The 18,010-nt window shown below is 31.5% G+C and overlaps 3 protein-coding genes across 5 annotated transcripts in view; 2 read left to right on the top strand and 1 right to left on the bottom strand.

The window, feature by feature from the left end:
- LOC100882449 (CCR4-NOT transcription complex subunit 6-like twin) overlaps positions 1–10,656 on the top strand; it is a 620,172-nt gene extending 609,516 nt beyond the window's left edge. For both annotated transcript variants that reach the window (XM_076541547.1, XM_076541546.1), the window contains exons 6-10: positions 3,652–3,803; positions 7,673–7,903; positions 8,055–8,232; positions 8,311–8,450; positions 8,524–10,656. In XM_076541547.1, coding sequence (XP_076397662.1) covers positions 3,652–3,803; positions 7,673–7,903; positions 8,055–8,232; positions 8,311–8,450; positions 8,524–8,600 — 778 coding nt within the window. In that variant the 3' untranslated portion in view covers positions 8,601–10,656. The remainder of the gene's footprint in view (positions 1–3,651; positions 3,804–7,672; positions 7,904–8,054; positions 8,233–8,310; positions 8,451–8,523) is intronic.
- Positions 5,986–7,302, top strand: Yip1d1 (Yip1 domain-containing 1). Its single transcript, XM_012292198.2, has 2 exons — positions 5,986–6,313; positions 6,378–7,302. Exons 1-2 carry the CDS (start codon positions 6,091–6,093, stop codon positions 6,932–6,934), a joined length of 780 nt encoding a protein of 259 aa, XP_012147588.1. The 5' UTR covers positions 5,986–6,090; the 3' UTR covers positions 6,935–7,302.
- A 4,222-nt stretch (positions 10,657–14,878) lies between the features above and the next one.
- Positions 14,879–15,696, bottom strand: mRpS24 (mitochondrial ribosomal protein S24). 2 transcript variants are annotated; one of them, XM_012292197.2, is made up of 4 exons: positions 15,532–15,696; positions 15,285–15,462; positions 15,130–15,201; positions 14,879–15,012 (listed from the first exon to the last, which is right to left on the bottom strand). In XM_012292197.2, the coding sequence occupies exons 1-4, from the start codon at positions 15,562–15,564 to the stop codon at positions 14,912–14,914; spliced, it is 384 nt and encodes a 127-aa protein (XP_012147587.2). In that variant the 5' UTR covers positions 15,565–15,696; the 3' UTR covers positions 14,879–14,911. The 2 variants fall into 2 exon arrangements, with proteins under 2 accessions (XP_012147587.2, XP_003706237.2); XM_003706189.3 differs by having other exon boundaries at positions 14,879–15,201; positions 15,532–15,693.
- Positions 15,697–18,010: the final 2,314 nt, after the last annotated feature.

The raw sequence follows: 18,010 nt of genomic DNA, 5'->3' as shown, positions 1-18,010 counted from the left end.
TACATAGATATTTATATGCAAAGATAAGTAAGGTTAGAATTTGTATAAGGTCATTAAAATGGCGGACATTTGCTTAACACCACATGAAATCAATATTATTAGTATAAAGCACATAAACTTGCAAGAATTACTTATTTAAAATAAATAAGGTTAAAATTAGCTGGACAATGTCAACAAAATGGTGATCCATCATTTAACATCACACTAGACAAACATTATTAAAACAGTCCATAAAATGTTTTGAAATAAATCATTTAAAACAAGTGAGATTAGAATGTATGATACAATGTCAACAAAATGGCGGACCACTATTTAACATCACACTAGACAAACATTATTAAAACAGTCCGTACAAATGTTTTGAAATAAATCATTTAAAACAAGTGAGGTTAGAATGTATGATACACTGTCAACAAAATGGTGGACCGTCATTTAATATCACACCAGATAAAAATTATTAATGCAGTCCATAAAAATGTTCTGAAATAAATCATTTAAAACAAGTGAGGTTAGAATGTATGATACACTGTCAACAAAATGGTGGACCACTATTTAACGTCACTCCATATAAACATTAATACAATCCATAAAAATGTCCTAAGATTACTTAATAAATAAGGTTGAACCAGTATCCAGCAAGATACTTCTATTTCAATCGCGAAATTCTTGCAGAGGCCATCATCTTCTCTCCCAGAACTTCTCTATTAGTTCAGAAAAGTGGCTGCGAGGTAATACGAGTGTTTGGCGAGCGGACGCGTGGAAACTTTAGCGAAAAATGATCCGAGTTAGCCGGAGCGTGGTCGGAAGTGTCGATACTTTTGATCCCCGGCAAACTGAAGATTCCACTGTATATAAGATAGCAACGGTCACCTCCGGCATCTTGTATCAGAAAAGTTTCTTCTCTTCCGAAACTTACACCGGGCGAGGAACTTGCGAACTATAAAGCTATTATAACGGAGCAATTGTCTGGTTGTCTCTGACAATTGTTCGGAGAGCAATGAACGTCATTCATCTAAGTTCTTATGAAAAATTTTGATGATGTAGGTGAATAGGTATTTTTGTCGAAATATATGAAGGTAGATGTTTCTAAGATATCATGAAAAATAGAAGTGTAGAAGTAAATTATTGGCTCTACGTCTCAATTTGCTGTAAAACTGTACGGCTGTCGATACAGCTCCCGAGGCACTACTTGTGCATTCCTCAAAAGAAGTCCGCCGAGTCCACTTTGCGATATCGCCGTATTCTCCACCTCTGACCTCGTAGCGTCCTTCTGTATGTCCTTGAACGTGCCAGGAAAAAAATCGAACATAAATCCTACATGCCTTCAAGCGTGGAACACGAGCATCGATCGATCTTCTTAATTATCTCCGGTATGAACCGCCATAGGTTTCATCTAGAAGTATTATAGTGTATCGTAGGTCAGCGTACTAACTCCGGAGCTCATTCTGAGTTTTGTAACCCAAGTCAGAGCGTCGTGGAAATATTAGATATCCGCGCTCGCATCTCACGGGATAACAAGATACGAGACAGACATGGCCCTGTTGCACAAATGGCCTCTGTTAACGGCTAACGTTGCAACGGGAGCCACTATATTCAGCGTGGACTATAAAGAGCGGGGCTTCTTTAAACGGCAGCGCAACCGTCGGCCATTTTATATGCCACTCGATTCGCCGCCGCAAAATCCTCGGCCGGCGTAATGAACGCGATGCCAATGGCGGACTAACAACCTAATCTCTACCGGGAGAAACGACCATCGTTACCTAACGAATCCGCTCTTCCACGAACTTTTTGAATAAATTGTTACGTGTATGCAAAGGTAATGGCCGTTGTGTTGCGTTCGCATTACTACTTCCTGTACCAGTTGTTGGTAATCTATAATAACCTTCTTTCATGGACAAACATAATTTCTCATTTAACATACAGAGTATCAACGTGCAGGTCTGTTGAAGTACGGATATATTGATGGTACGAGTGGAATGGATTCTGAAATAGCTGGAGGGTTTCGTGTGAAAAATGGCGATATAGCGGGAGGTGAATAATACTTAGGTATCATGCGTTGTAGTTAATTTTGCAGGCGAAGAAAATTGAGAAATATGGACGGTTGAAAGTTAGAAAATTGGGAATTGTGGAGAGCTATTCCTTATATTGCCATTTTTATTGGAAAGCTAGCTGTATCGCCATTTTCCCAATGAAACTTTGTCCCATATTATTTTCCTTAGGGAAGCTTCTCTTTATTTTACTGTTTTCTTGAATTAAATTTCTTCGTTGCTGTTTTCCCTAGGGAAGTCTTTTCCTCTGTTAAGATTTTTCCTAGGGAAGTCTTTTCCTCTATTAAGATATTCCCTAGGGAAGTCTTTGACTTCATCAATATTTTCTCTAAGGAAGTTTTTCATTCCATCAACATTTTATCTAGGGAAGTTTTTGACTCCATGAATATTCCCTAGGGAAATATTAGACTCCTTCAGTATTTTTCCTAGGGAAGTTTTTGACTCCATCAATATTTTACCTAGGGAAGTTTTTAACTCCATCAGTATTTCCTATGGAAATATTAGACTCCATCTATATTTTCTCTAGGGAAGTTTTTACTCCATCAACATTTTACCTAGGGAAGTTTTTAACTCCATCAATATTTCCTAGGGAAATATTAGACTCCATCAATATTTTTCCTTAGGTGAACTTACCTATATTGCCATTTTTTCCCATGGAACCTCCCTTGTTGTTATTTTCCCTATGAGAGCATTTTCCTGTTAAAATCATTTCTCCTAGAATTCCACTCTTCCATCACCAATTTCCCTAGAAAAACTTATCCCTATCTCACTATTTCCCCATGAAACTTGTCTCTAGATCACTATTTTCTTTAGATAAATCTCCATTTCAAGTTTGTTTTGAGAGTTGACCCTTATATAGCCATTTCATTCAATAAAATTCTTCCTCTATATTGCCATTTTCCTTAAAAAATTATTACCCTCACAATTTTGCTCAGCAAAACTTTCTCCTATATCACCATTTTCTTTAAGGAAGTCTATCATGCTCTGCAATGCATCATTCAAATGTCCCTATATAGAAACAACCCAACAATCTCTACAATCAGAATGTCCCCATACAGAGTTAACTCCACAATCTCTATAATCAGAATGTCCCTATACACAGATAAATTCGCTGATTCGGCCCGACGAATACAACCATTTTCAGAGCTATTTTTGCTTGTTTACCCGTCCGGGTTTTTATTTTCGCCCGAGTATTTATGCAATCAGTGCACGACATCTGTTGAGTAACTGCGGGTGACGTTGATTCAATCTTGTTTACGGGTTCAGGCAGGGACGCGAGAGGGATGATGGCTCGTAATGGGGATTCGGTGAAGAATATATTTCCCAACTATACGTGCCACACATATCGGAAAGGGAAGTCTGTATTCTACATGGCGTACGTGCTACGCCTCCGTACGAGTTTCCCGACGAAAATCATCCATGCTATCGTATCCAAGTCGCGAAGTTTCTTTCTCGCTGCGCGAAATTGAGTCTGGCCAAACGGCTACATGAGAACCGCTTGTGTGCAGCGAACAGATTCAGGAAGGGACCCCGTGACTTTGTAATCCGTTGAAATAACCGGTATCTCTGCCGATTCACTGATCCATTTCCTCTTCTTCTGCAGGTTTACCCTGATCAAGGAGCATTTAGTCGAATTCAATCAACTGGCAATGGCGAACGCGGAGGGCTCCGACAATATGCTGAACAGAGTTATGCCAAAGGATAATATCGGACTGGCTGCCTTGCTCAGAACGAAGGAGGCTGCCTGGGACAATGGTAAGTCCACTTTAGAAGTTCAAGTTCACACGTTATATTGTCACGGAAAATATTCATAGCTGTGATGAGAAAGTAGGGTAAAATATAGGGACATTATTTTTGAATAGAAGTTAAAGTTTGTAATTTGAGGGTTAACCTACTGGCATATAATGTGCACTTAATTTGTAATTAAAAATGAAGTTAAAAAATAAATAAACAAACGACGAAACATAAATTAGTACACACATTTATTCTTCATCTTGATGAAAATCAATGCTGATTTCAAGGAATGTATTTTAACAAAATGTGTATCTTATAATAAGAAACTTATGGAGTTGCCATTTGACCGGTTTAGTGTTAATAACGGATAGAGTTGATCGAGTTTGGTAAAAGTATGATAGTAAGGGAAGTTTGTGCATAATATAGCTGTTGGAAAGCTGTCCGGAACACATCAGAGGCCGATACATTAATTTTCTGGTTTCCGCAAGATCGATTCGTTCGCGAGCCAATTGCCACCATTAATCACACGATGGCATGGTTCGGTGCCATCTATCAGTTACGCGGCGCACTAACATATCGAATTGAATCTGCAGGAACGAATCTCACATTTCAATAACGATATACAGCGGCCCCGATCACCTTTCAAGCATCGTAACAAGAAGATCGTTGCAAAATAATATAATCTTGTGGCGTAGAATATGCATATTAAGAAGGGTAGCGACACTCGATCGCGATGTGGACGCGTTTAAATTGCTAAACCAGTCAACGAAATGGACTGGCTGGCGTGTTTGGTATCGAAGCGACTGCTTAATTAATTGCGAGCGATGCTCGTCCTAGCGTAAATCGAAGAGCGAGCTTCGAGGTGCCTGAAGGAGATGAAGTGGCGAGAGTTCGTAGACCAGATATACGTGAGCAGCCTTATAATTCATGGTGCAGGACGCCAGGGCTGCCAATCCTATCTCCGACAGTCATCTACCAAGCGTCCCTCTACGTGTCACACGATCCACTTTTTTTCTCTTTTTAATGAGCATATTAGCTCGCATGCAGAGAGCATCTCAAAATGCAGCCACGCGTATGTATTACATGAGCCTCTGCCTACCTGCTCTCGTTTCCCCTGTTTCTCTCTTTTTTTTCATGTGTCCATCAATACTCTCCCTCTGTGCAGCTCACTTATCGATATTCATGTATCTTCTTGAATTCTGACGTGTCATCCACGCAAGCCTACGGCCATTTTTTAAGTTAGATGTCTTTCAAGGAATTCTTATCGTGTGGCCATATTAAACAGTTTAATATGAGTTTATTATTAAAATCATTTAGACTTGTAAATCTAATTTTCGAATGCAACATTTCAAAATGGTGAAACTTCGTAAGATATGCAAGTTGTTATTAAACATGCACGTGACTTGGTTACGGCGTGTTTAAAGTTCTAGCCGGTCGTGTGCAGCGAGACGTTGAAAATCTCGTTGCTCGGAGCAAATGTGCTTTGAAAATCCAGGGGTGGATGGAAGAACGTATAAAGATCTAAGGAGAGATGATGTCCGTAGCGTTTCGTTACCGTACTAATTAATTATCCACCCTCGCTATTTTTCCCCGTTTCCTTACTGACTTCGGAGTATTGATCGAGCAAAGGGCGACTGTGTGCAACGTACAGGATAATTAAGCCCTTTGCGTATGACGCTGAATAAGTATTTCAGAGTAATCGGTACATTGTTGCTAAACAAGCAAAAACCAGCGTGATTTTGTAATTAAAATTGTGCATTGTTTTGTTACACAAAGAGAGTGAATTTCAATAACATGAAATTCAAGAGAACGGGAAGCATGAATATGTATTGTTGACCAACGGTTTACAGAGATTATGCGAAAACACCCGGAAAACTGCAATACAACCTCCATGCTGTTCTTGCCAAGCAGCATTTGGTTTTGATTGCAAATTTTCTAGTACAGAATTATTATTGTTAATCCATATTTTAGCATGAATTAAATATTTGTAGATCATAGCTTCAAATATTATTTTAATTTTAAAATTAAAAATTACTTACCTTGCAGTAGTCTCATTTCTCTCATTCTAAGTTTCATCCACATCTTTTGTTTTCTTCATGAAGTGTTTATAAATCTTCACTATCTTCTTAAGTGCTGAAGATGTCGCTACATGTCTCTTCCAGAGTGTGGCATGCGTGGTCAAATATTATCGTAACTGCGCCGCTATGCGGCCTCTGTAAGAATAATAGTGTTGTCAATTAATGTTATACCTTGTCATCAAGCATAAGGACCATACCGTTCAAATTGTGGAAATACTGCCGTCTCAAAAATGTCGGAATACAGAAATCAGCAAAATTATTGGGCGCAAGCACCGCCTGCACCCAACTACAATTTTGATACCTCCGGTTTTGGGCAACCTAACCAACAATTTGAATTTCAAACCTATAGTGACCAACAATCTGTAAATTATTCTTATAATCAAAAGAGCTTTCTCAATCCAAATGAAAGTGTGTATGCAGGTGATATGTTCAGTCAGGATAATTTTCCAAAAGGTATTTCATCGAGTGATGTTTAATTCCTTATACAATGATTATTATTATGAATATGGAATTGTAGGCCCAGTTGGATTTGATACGGAAGAGGAACCACCACTGCTAGAAGAATTAGGCATAAATCCTGATAGGATATTGCGCAAAACGTTAGCTGTATTAAATCCGTTTCATAGTGGTGGACAGATCGACGATGCAAGTTATTTACTTCAAGATTCTGATTTAGCAGGACCAGTGGCAAATTGTTTACTTCTTGCTGCGTGTCTTTTGTTAGCGGGTTCAAAAGCACATTTCGGTTATGTTTATGGTTTAGCTATGACATCGTGTATGTTAATGTATATTCTTCTTTCACTGATGACCAGTACCAGTAATATCACTCTGTCTTCTGTAGCATCTGTATTAGGTTATTGTTTATTACCTGTAGTAGCACTTGCAGGATTTAATGTCTTTTCGTCTTTGCAAGGAGTAGGCGGTCTAGTTCTGGCTGTTCTTGCAGTTACGTGGGCAACACTTTCTGCATCTAGATTGTTTTGTACTATGTCTGGAGAAAAGAATCAACGTCTTCTTATTGCATATCCTTGTATTCTTCTTTATGGTGTTTTCACTTTATTAGTAATATTCTAAAAAAGTTAGTTTCATTGAAGTACTGTTCATACAAAAACTTAAATTTTATATCCATTTCAAAACAGTTTGTGTTTTAAACATTTTTTTCTGTGCAAAACATTTTATACAACCACTTGTAAAATGTGATATATGATAATATAGTATTGTTATCTATAATTTAAATTTTTATTATCATATTGGTACAATGTTAATCAACATAAATATTGATTTATAGTTGAAAGCTATTTATTAGAACTATTTATGTAAGATTTTAAACTTATATAACATGTAATATGATTGATACTTAAATATATCTTTAAGGATATTATCATCATCATTTATTTCACTGTGCTATATAATTTGTAAATAAATTCCATTTGAATAAATAACACATGTTACTTAATCTGACAACACACCCTCCACACTCATATTTTTATAAAATTTTAAATCATAAAAACATCTTTAAACCTACTGATGGTATGAGCAAAGATTTAACCATATTAATAGATAATCTTTGATACAATATTTATATATAAAATAAATAATTAAATATTCAAAATTGAAATACTTCAAAAGTTAGAACTTGAAACAGCAATTAATTATATAATAAATTATATAATTACATGTATTTCTTCACTTTATCAAAAAATAAACAATTGGTAATTGTAAAGAAAAAGAAATATTTTAAATTAATGATTTGTATATTCTTAAGATATTACTTGCATTCTTTTTTAAAATAAATCTTTAAATTCTTTACAGGCCTTCCATCTGATCCAGCACAGGTTCAACAACCAATTTTAGTTTGCACAGCACACATTCATTGGGATCCAGAATTCTGCGATGTAAAATTAATACAAACAATGATGCTCAGCAATGAATTACGTTCCATTTTGGACCAAGCTGGTCAGTCTTTTAGGCCTGGCCATAAACCTGATTCTTCCAATGTTCAGTTATTACTTTGTGGTGACTTCAATTCCCTGCCTGATTCTGGTAATGATATACACATTTTGCTTCTTATTTTTATGCATGAACTTTATTACTACAATACTTAGTACTTAGCTTTTATATTTGTCTGTTTATAACAGTTTTAATAAGTAAGTATATTGATGAATTTCTTATGCTTGTATTTATTCTTATCTAGGTGTAATTGAATTTCTTACATCGGGACGAGTAGCGGCCGATCACCGCGATTTTAAAGACTTAGCTTATAAATCATGCTTACAAAAGATCTCTGGTTGCGATAAACCTAATGAATTTACTCATTCTTTTAAACTTGCATCTGCATATAGTGAAGACATCATGCCCTATACTAACTATACGTAAGTAAAATTTGTTTAGTAGTTCACTAATATTTCAGATGAATAGGCAAATTTCTATTATTGTATGCTTTCTTACAGATTCGAATTTAAAGGTATAATAGACTACATTTTCTATTCGAAACAAAGTATGGTACCGTTAGGGCTTCTGGGTCCTCTAAGTGCAGATTGGTTTAGAGAACATAAAGTGGTTGGTTGTCCACATCCACATGTTCCATCTGGTGAGTCAAGTTTTATTCAAGTTTTATTCTTAATTATGCAGAATGAAGAGAAAATTAATTATTTTTGTTTTAGATCACTTTCCTCTGTTAGTGGAGCTTGAAATGACACCAACAGTAGGAACAAGCAATGGACTGATCTCACGCAGGTAGCAGCTGCTGCGATCTAGGCCCAAGTAACTATAAGGGAATTATAAATGATAATAAAAATGAAATCCCCATCACATTTTCTCTTACTTCTGGCTCTAGCAATATCACTCGCAGTCGACAACTATTTCAATAGCAAATGTTATAAATACTCCATATTACCGCACATTCAACAAAAGCTATCAGATATCGATGAATAATTCTAATGACCAGGTGAAGGGAGCTGTGTTGTAATGCGTTTAGCCCATGTATAGTGTATTGCATTTTTAAGAATTAACTTTCCCCATATTAAGAGTATTTTAACCTCTACTACCATCGTAATATGTAGATACCTATTTTCCTACAAAAAAAAGATATTCCGATCAAGCCTCTGTGATATTGACATTAACAATTGGAACAACTTCACATATTTATCAACAAATTAGTGTCTACTAGAGAAATCCTAATCTCTTCCTAAATGTCATTACAACATTCTCCAAGCCAACTTTTTGATAAGAATGCTGCCATCCAACGAGAAAATTGTATTTTTAAACAAAACAAAAACAAAAAATACGAAAACATACACGCTATACTGGGCTGTGCGAAGTGATTGGAGTTGACTTAACAATTTCAATGCAAGTACAAATCTGTTCTTATTGGCCACGTATATTGATAATGATAATGTTATATAAGGAAATAGATGATATTGTAGCGAGTGTATTTGTAAGTATGGTAATGTAATGATATTCATCATTCATAGTATCCTGAAAATCAGTGGACATTCACTCATTAAATGTTCAGTTCCAATTTATTAATATATACCATACTAATTCACTACTTGTTAATTCAGTTGAATTCAATTTGTACATGCTGCAGTATTCGTTTCACGTTTATCCTTATTTCCGTCGTGTACTTATTTTTCAATTGCATATACGTTTATGTCAATGTGTTTTGTTTCGTTCTTCTTTTAGGTTTCTATTTCACAAACCTTCATTAAAATAATATCCCACTATTATGTTTAACTCGTAATAAAACTTTGCACAATAAATATAATTTAATCTGAAAATTTCAGGAAAATAAATGGGTTTGTTTTCTATAGAAATTTGATATGTCAGAATAATATACATGTAGCAATATTTAAATATTTTATAAATACTTTATTAGATTTTTTTAATTGTAGAAAGTTACAGTTGTTGCTTTTCCACATTTGCATTGCTTATCACACTATGTAATAATTAAATACAGGAATGTATATTTCCAAATTTTCTTATATCTTTATTATTTTTTTATTGGAATTAGCTTGCTTTCATATATTAAGTAAGTTTTTATTCCTTATTTCATTAAATACAAAGCAAAGCATGTATATGAACAAAGATGTTTCAATATCATAAATTGTAAAGAATATGCTTGAACATGCCTGATTTCCCTTGAACATTTGGAATAGATGAAACAGTGTTCCTAAACATATTTCAAACAAAACGGCACTACCGATACATTGCATAACATTCATTGTACATAATAAATGTGATAAGTGTAAAATGGGCTTGTATTCTACTCATATTTGACAAAAAGTAACAACTGAATTATACAAGTAGTATACAATTAGTTGATCAAAGACATGTGTGTAGTAAATGTTGTATAAAGTAGATAATTACAATATAGTTTTAATTAATGGAGGTAGAAGTGGCAATCCCTACTTGTATATGCATTCATTAACAAACACGTGGTAAGCGAACAATACATACATACAATGTACTAAAACAGTTACTCGTGAATCTAGGCCTACATTAAAGTTTAACATCATCATTTGTATATTATTTAGACAATTTGAAATTTCAGTTTTCTATCACGATCTATGTTAAGGTATATAATTACGAAATGCTAATGTTTTATAAGACAAAACTTTTTCGACGGTTATATTGGTGTTGGCTACTCCTAAATATGTATACTTTCTTTGATTCGTTAACATAGAACTGAAATTCAATTATACATACGGCAGTTATTTGTCAAATAATACGAAATTTTTTATGATCAAATAAAATTTTAAATGACTACTGACATTTAAGTAGCATTAAATGTTGAATCGCCGTTTGAAACTTTTTGTCCTAAAAATACCTATGCTTTCTCCCATTAAAAGTGTTAACGTTATTTTATCATATCACGGTATCGGATTTGAACAAAAGTTTTGTACATAACGATAACGTTTTATTTGAAAAAAAAAAAAACCTACTTTGATATTCTCGGCATACGATATAAATGGCACTGACGCATAAAAACGGGTTGTATTGAAAATAGTACTGTTAAAGCATAGCATTTAACTACGTAGGTATTTTTTTATGGTGTTTGTATACAACGTTTTAATTATATTTCATCAGCAAAATATAACTGCTTATAAATTTAATTATAATTTGAATATTTTAAGTAGGCAACTATAATTTCAGGATATATACAATTGTATTTTATTTTTCAAATGTTACTGGGCAATGAACGTTTGATTAATTTTCACTTAAATTAAATCGATACGATTTATTTAAAGTGTCAATGAAGCAAACATGGAATGTTTAATACATCTTGTTTAATTTAGTACGAAAGCTATAGATCGCATACATTTTTCATGCATTTTGGCTTGTACGAGCCTATGCCATAGTATTCAAGTTAGCTTTGAAAAAAAAAAATAGAAACTCGAGAAGATTTATGATTAATATAATACTTTAACTTAGATTTTACACGTGTACCCTATTTTAAGTACAGTGGTTCTCAACAGAAATATTTTCTTATTGAAATAAATGTATTCGTTTCAACAAAAATTTTCAAATCATATGTAAATTATTTGACTCATTAACTGAACTACAAATGCAATATAATTATCAGTCACAATACTATATAATTAAAATTAATATTTGTTTTATTTGAGGACCACTGTTCCTCAATGTAGAAATACTACTTTTGCTAATATGAATTCATATAAACGCTAATGCAAAATACATTGTAAAAAGCATAATTGAATCATTTTTTATCTTAAGGATAACGTGATTTTTTTTTACAAAATATATATAGTAATACTTTTAGAAGGATCTTCTACTGTAATAAATATTTTTCTATACGGTTCGATGAATTCTTATAAAAATTTGACTGTTCACGTTCATTTGCATAGTTAATTGTAATAAATTGTAAATTACATTAATACTGTTGTTTTAAATGTTATATAGGTATATCATTTTACATATTGCTTCATTGTTCAAATTTTTTAAATATTTTAAATGGTAAAAGAATCATAACTATATAATTTACTGATAACATACATATTCTTGAAATTGTAAAAAAACAAGCTTAACTGATTATCGTTTAGTCAGATACAACAGTATTAACATACTTAACAAATGTGATAGAAAGGAATCCATAATATTAAAGACAAAGACGGTTTAATTTTTTAGTATCATTTATCAACATTTTATTTTATCACAAAAAGGATATTAATTTCAGATTTGTGTTACTCTTCTTGAAAAAAAAAAATAATGTACCACTCTAGTCAACTAGTGCTATATCATAAAATTAGACTATTACAGGCCTTGATTATTTTATTCTATTTATATTTATATAATGTAATCAGAAAAAATGAAAATAACTTAGAAAATGAAATGATTATGCAAGTATGACAATAAATGAAGTATTTAGATAGAATAAAAGAATTACTTAAATAAACATTTACTTTATAACGAATAAATATTAGTTCTCCAAGTTTTGTACCTAATAAATAATGCCAATTCATTTTAATTCATTCATGTGATGTACATTCATGCAAATTTTGTTCATATTAATGCGGTAGATTTTCGGTAAAAATGTATTCCTGTAGTAATAAATTTGAAACAATAATTAAAAATTAGTTTACAAACATGTATTGTAAAATGTTACTTTATTTGTATATTAATTATAACACTTGTTAGATGAAGACTCATTCCATATTTATAGAGGTAAAATAATCTGTTGACAATTTTATTTTAAAATATTGTTCTTTTAATTTTGTAAACATCTGTATATAAATAAATTAATTCAAATTTCATATGATTTTAACAAAGAACTTTGTCACAAATAACTTATTCTAAACATTTCGTGAATTTTGCCAAATTTTATAATAAGAACAAATAAAAATATCTCAAGTAATTACTATGCACACATCTAGGATTAACGAACAAAAATATCGAACAACATAATGTTATAAAATGATTACAATATAAGAATTCATCGAACTGATGTAATTATCATTTTAACTGGGGATTTCAAAATGCCCTGCCTACACACTTAATTCTGTGTCATTAAGTTAATAAATCTCTTCAAAGAGCAATTCAAATTCTAATGAATGTTTAAGTATCTCTAAAACTCTGGAATTACACATCACTTTCAGATTTTTAATCTTCTGAACTCTTTCAACCGATAAAAAATTCAATATTAGTTCTAGATTAGTCAATAATAAACAGATATTTTTATGTGGTGAGACATTTTAACTGTCCTGTATAATGTTCTGTTTGAAATGTTCTGTACATTAATAATTTGGTTGATGAGATACGTAGTTGATACCTCTACTTTTCTGTACTTTGTAATTTTGGGCATACCACGTAATTTAAGGGTATAACGTATATATGTATAAATACAAAATGACACTATACACGCAATGTTAATAGAATAATATTGTTTTTTAAATGGAGGAAGACAATTTAATGATGAGACACATAGTTTTCAAATTACTATGCTGTAATAGTATTTAATGGCTATAATTTATGTATCAGAGTATAAATATATAAATATATATTTATAAATATATATATATATCATATTTAAAAGTGTATTTGGAGATAGCAATTATGTTGTGTATTGACAACAAGTGACACCAAATTTTTTTAATATTTTAGCAAATATATACATACATATATATAAAACTTTATTTTGTTCATAAACTTTATTTTGTTTAGTTTCTTGCAAGTGATATTAGAATTTCTATTAATATTTTGGTATATTAACCAAGTATTTAATAACTAATCATTTTGATTGTAAAATATGCGTAGTACAATTATATAGAAGAATCACAGTTTTCAATATATAGTCATTTTTACATATTATGTTTTTGTTTTTACAAATAATCCTATTACATTAAGTAGAGAATAATATAATTAATTAACAGTAATACACGATATATCGTTTGTTTAATACAAACCCAAAGATAATTTCATGAAAATTATATTCTAACTGTTTTCTCTTACTGCCTCATTATACATGTGATTTATTTACTTCAACAAAGTGCAATGCACAAGCAATCTTAATTGTGTTCTATGTGATATTGCGTGATAGTGTCGATTTTTGACTTCCATAAATAAAAATATAATTATATACTAGAATAAAATAAGACGAGCACAGCACATTTCAGCCTGTACTTTTGTAAGAACATGATAAAAAGTTATAAACATCAGAATATAATTCTTGCGTCCGTCATAAGATTAATTACATCTCAATGTTAATGATGTAAATTCAATCAGATTTCGTGTATGCTTTTGGAAATCTTTTATTTGATTTATTGGAAATGTTGGAATCACGGTTTATTTCATTAAAAGTAGAAACTATAATTTTTTCAAGAAATTGACAAAACAAAATTCTTTTGAAATTGATAAAATACTTGTAATAGTATATAATGTTTCTTGAACATCTTACAAATTTATACAGAAAATTGTACATTAATTATTGCGATTTCGAACTTTTATATATTATCAATTAATGCCAAGTAGGATATGTTCCATTTTTCTGATTTAACTAATTGTCAATGATTCCTCATTACCATATATCCATATAAATACTCAAAGATTCATTGAAAGTACAAATAGGTAGCAACACGGTCCTGATTGAATATTGGAAAAAAAAGAGTTGTAAGGACAATGAAGGAGAGAATGTGTCTAGTAGAATATAAACAAATGTTTGAATGCTCTGTCAGTCTGCACTTAAACACCTTTTATTTAGAAATTCATCTTACAGTGACATGTAATTTAGTTTTTATTGAAAATGCAATGATTGTATATGGGCTGCGTTTGAGTCATGATTGAATGTAACAGTTTATTAACTAACGTGAAATAAATTAAAAATATTGAAAAAATTAATTAAATGAATACTTATTGTTGTACAAAATGAAACCAATTAAATTTTGTTGCCTCCATAAGGAATAATTTGCACAATTTATTATACGTACATATATATACATTTTGTTCAAGGATCAAGGCAGTTTTAAAACTACACTAATACTAAAAAATTTGTACAAGTTAAAATAAATTGTTAATTATATATTTGTTTCTTATAACTTATATTACTTTATATATAACATCTTCTTTCATTTCTGTAGTAACTATTTCTAGTTTCACTGGACAGTGTAACCAATAACTTAAAAGTTGTTCAGTATAGCCTATTAAAAAGTATGCCCTCATAGGATTTATCTTACGCAACATAATACCAGATATTCTAATAATGTTATGTTGTCGTTTAATAATTATTTCACTTGCGAACAAAGAATGAAAAGTACCTTGCATAAAGTTTCGAATAAACATATCTTCTATTACTGTTTCAGCTGGTCTGTTACCATCTTTTAAGTTTGCTAGAAAAACAAATTATTTGCACTTAGATAATAGAAGCAAATATGTAATATCTTAGCAACATGTTAACGCATAGAATTCATACAGGTATTCCAAGTATTCCAAGATTTTCTAGCAGCAATCTGATACGGAGGATTTGCCATTTCATATGTTAGCGGCTGTCTGATCCTTGCCTTAGGTCTATAATGTCCAGATTGTGTTTTATTAAGTACTGTACTAACATGTACACATCTTTTTGTAATGGCATTTTGATTAATTAGTATCTGAAAATGAAGTAGAATTTTTATTTTTAAATAAGGTTATATTCTAAATAATTTTTATTTAATACTTACATTTATAGGGCGTATACAGGAAATTAAACTCATTTCTGTAGTATTTTATGCAATAAAGATACCCAAACTGTATTATTAATAATAAATTGTTAACGTGCTGATCAACAAAGTTGAACTAATGCTACATGGCAGAAGCACCAAACTATACGAATAAAATTGTAGGTAACTTTATACTAGGGGTTACTAGAATGTGGAAGTAGTTCATATGTTCTACAGCTAAGTGGAGCCACGCGTTGCTTTTCGGTCAGTATGTGAAAAAATGTGAATTTTCAAAAAACCAAACCTAACCAAGGCAAATAAAATTAATATTTATGTAAAAAAATATCTTCTGCAGCTATACTAGTTATATATCATAATATCTTTCATGTTTGTAAAGCTCAGAATAGGAACATGACGACATTTCGAAGCTTCCCTACATTTCATTTACCGACCGCGGTAATTTCAGGATATTACCGACTGTTGGTCATTCTATTTATCCAAACGACGTCATCGATGACGTCATGAATGTTGTTTATGGCGCGAAATATGAAGTAAACTACTCACGAGGTACATCAATGAAAGTAAAAAATTTATTTTTGCAAACGAATTGATCATAACGCACAATAGCATCAATGTTACAACTAAGTTTACCATTGTTCACCTATTTTGTTTTAAAATCAACCATAAAAAAAATTGTTGAGACTTTTATTTGCAAGTTTCAATAAATCCTGTAAAGAAGAATGTACAGTGAGTGTAAATTTAATAATCAACTAATTTTATATTCTGCAACAGTTTTTAATTCGGTTTTCAAATTTTTATTTGTGTATACAGTCAGATTTTTTTTCATCGATTAATAAAAAATAAGTCTTAATTTTCTTAACAAAACAAGTCTAACTGGTTGTATAGATAAATGGTTTGTTCAAACTCGAAGATGGTGAATGAATTGTGATCAATATTATCCTGTTACTAAAATAAATCAAAGCACAGATGCACAATGCATATATTTCACCTAATAGACAGCTGTGCTCACGGTTACAGCTGTTACATGTACTATTATAACGGTTGAACAATTGAAAGTCGATGTTACGTTAATAGGCTTGTATTTCTAATTCAAAGCAATTAGAGGTGTACTATTATGTAGTGGCTAGTGGAGTTATAGTTTCACTTTCGTAGCCGGTGATTCTAATGAAAACAAAACTGAAAGTTTCACTGCTTTGTAATTAATTGTGAAACACGTATCCTTAAGTCGGTTTTAAACTCTTAAGTTTTAGTAATTTCATTTTGCAATTATTTTGAGAATATTTAGGTGTATATACGTTCAAGTATTTGATGGAGTTATTTATCATGGGTAAGAGCGTTTAAAATGGCCGATTCAGGTGTACGCGTAATGGCGCCCTAAAGAAACATGGTGGCCGTTGTAACCCTTAATGCTATAAATATTGTTTATAGACTTTTTCAGATAAAAAGTTGTATAGTTACATTATTTTTATGACCTCCGTAATGTTTATTGTGTTATTATATAAACATATATGTGCTATATGTTATTATTTTATTATTTATAATAGTCAACTACGTCTCTACTTGGTTCATAAGTTAACAATATTTAAAAGTTTTCGAAAATTGATACTTTTGAAAGTAATAACAGTTTATAGTGGACGATCTGTGTAAAAGTTAAGATGGTTATCATAAACACACTTTAATATGAAGTTTATTTAAAAGTTTAGCGGGATGTAATTTTCTTTCATTTAGGGTGGATTAAACTGCACTTAACTTCCTGTAGGGGGAGCAAGTGTACTTTGTGAAGCTGCTTGTTACGATGATGTACAAAATATTTATTTCCTGTTTATTATATGCTGGTAGGGTTATTTACTTGTTTTATGTCGAAAATGATCCTAATTTGTTAAACTTCTCAAAGTCTAAAATTTTGAAATTGTCGAGTTTCTCAAAGTTGATTTTTAATTATTCCAATTTCTTGATTTTCGAAGTGTTTTAATTTGCAAATTGTTTAATTACAAAATTTCTTCACTGTTTTTTAGAAATATTCTTGTTTTTAAATTCTTACGTTCTCAAATTTTGAAATTCTGATTGTCTCAAATTTCTCAAATTCTAGAATTCACAAGTTCTGAGATATTTTTTTTTTCATTTATTTGTTTAAAGTCGCATCAAGCACTCAAAGGTTATTAGCGACTTTGAGATATTGAATTCCTAGATTTGTAAATATTGGAACTTCACAATCTCCAAATTTGTAAATATTGGAACTTCACAATCTCCAAATTTGGAAATTTGGAACTTCTTAAATTCACCGATTTCTAAATATTTAAATTCCCAAATTACAAGATGTCTAAACACCAAAATTTCGAATCCCTAAATTGCTAGATTCCGAAATATTCAAATCCTCAAATTTCTCACTCACTAAGTCCTTAGATTTCCAACTTCATAAATCTCAAATCCCCACATCCTGATATTCCTAGATCCTCAAATCCCTACATCATCAAATGTC

Source organism: Megachile rotundata, chromosome 16, assembly GCF_050947335.1.
Source record: "Megachile rotundata isolate GNS110a chromosome 16, iyMegRotu1, whole genome shotgun sequence".
NCBI classification, from domain to species: domain Eukaryota; kingdom Metazoa; phylum Arthropoda; class Insecta; order Hymenoptera; family Megachilidae; genus Megachile; species Megachile rotundata.
Note: the sequence above shows the minus strand (reverse complement) of the source record. Positions and strands in the feature narration are given on the sequence as shown.

Excerpts from the sequence above, each read along its gene's own strand:
- Yip1d1 (XM_012292198.2), top strand. The coding sequence starts at position 6,091 with ATGTCGGAATACAGAAATCAGCAAAATTATTGGGCGCAAGCACCGCCT. Across the intron at positions 6,314-6,377 it reads TCAGGATAATTTTCCAAAAG|GCCCAGTTGGATTTGATACG; the intron begins GTATTTCATCGA and ends ATGGAATTGTAG.
- mRpS24 (XM_003706189.3), bottom strand. The coding sequence starts at position 15,564 with ATGAGTTTAATTTCCTGTATACGCCCTATAAAT. Across the intron at positions 15,463-15,531 it reads CCTGTATACGCCCTATAAAT|ATACTAATTAATCAAAATGC; the intron begins GTAAGTATTAAA and ends CTTCATTTTCAG. Across the intron at positions 15,202-15,284 it reads TTGGAATACTTGGAATACCT|CAAACTTAAAAGATGGTAAC; the intron begins GTATGAATTCTA and ends TTGTTTTTCTAG.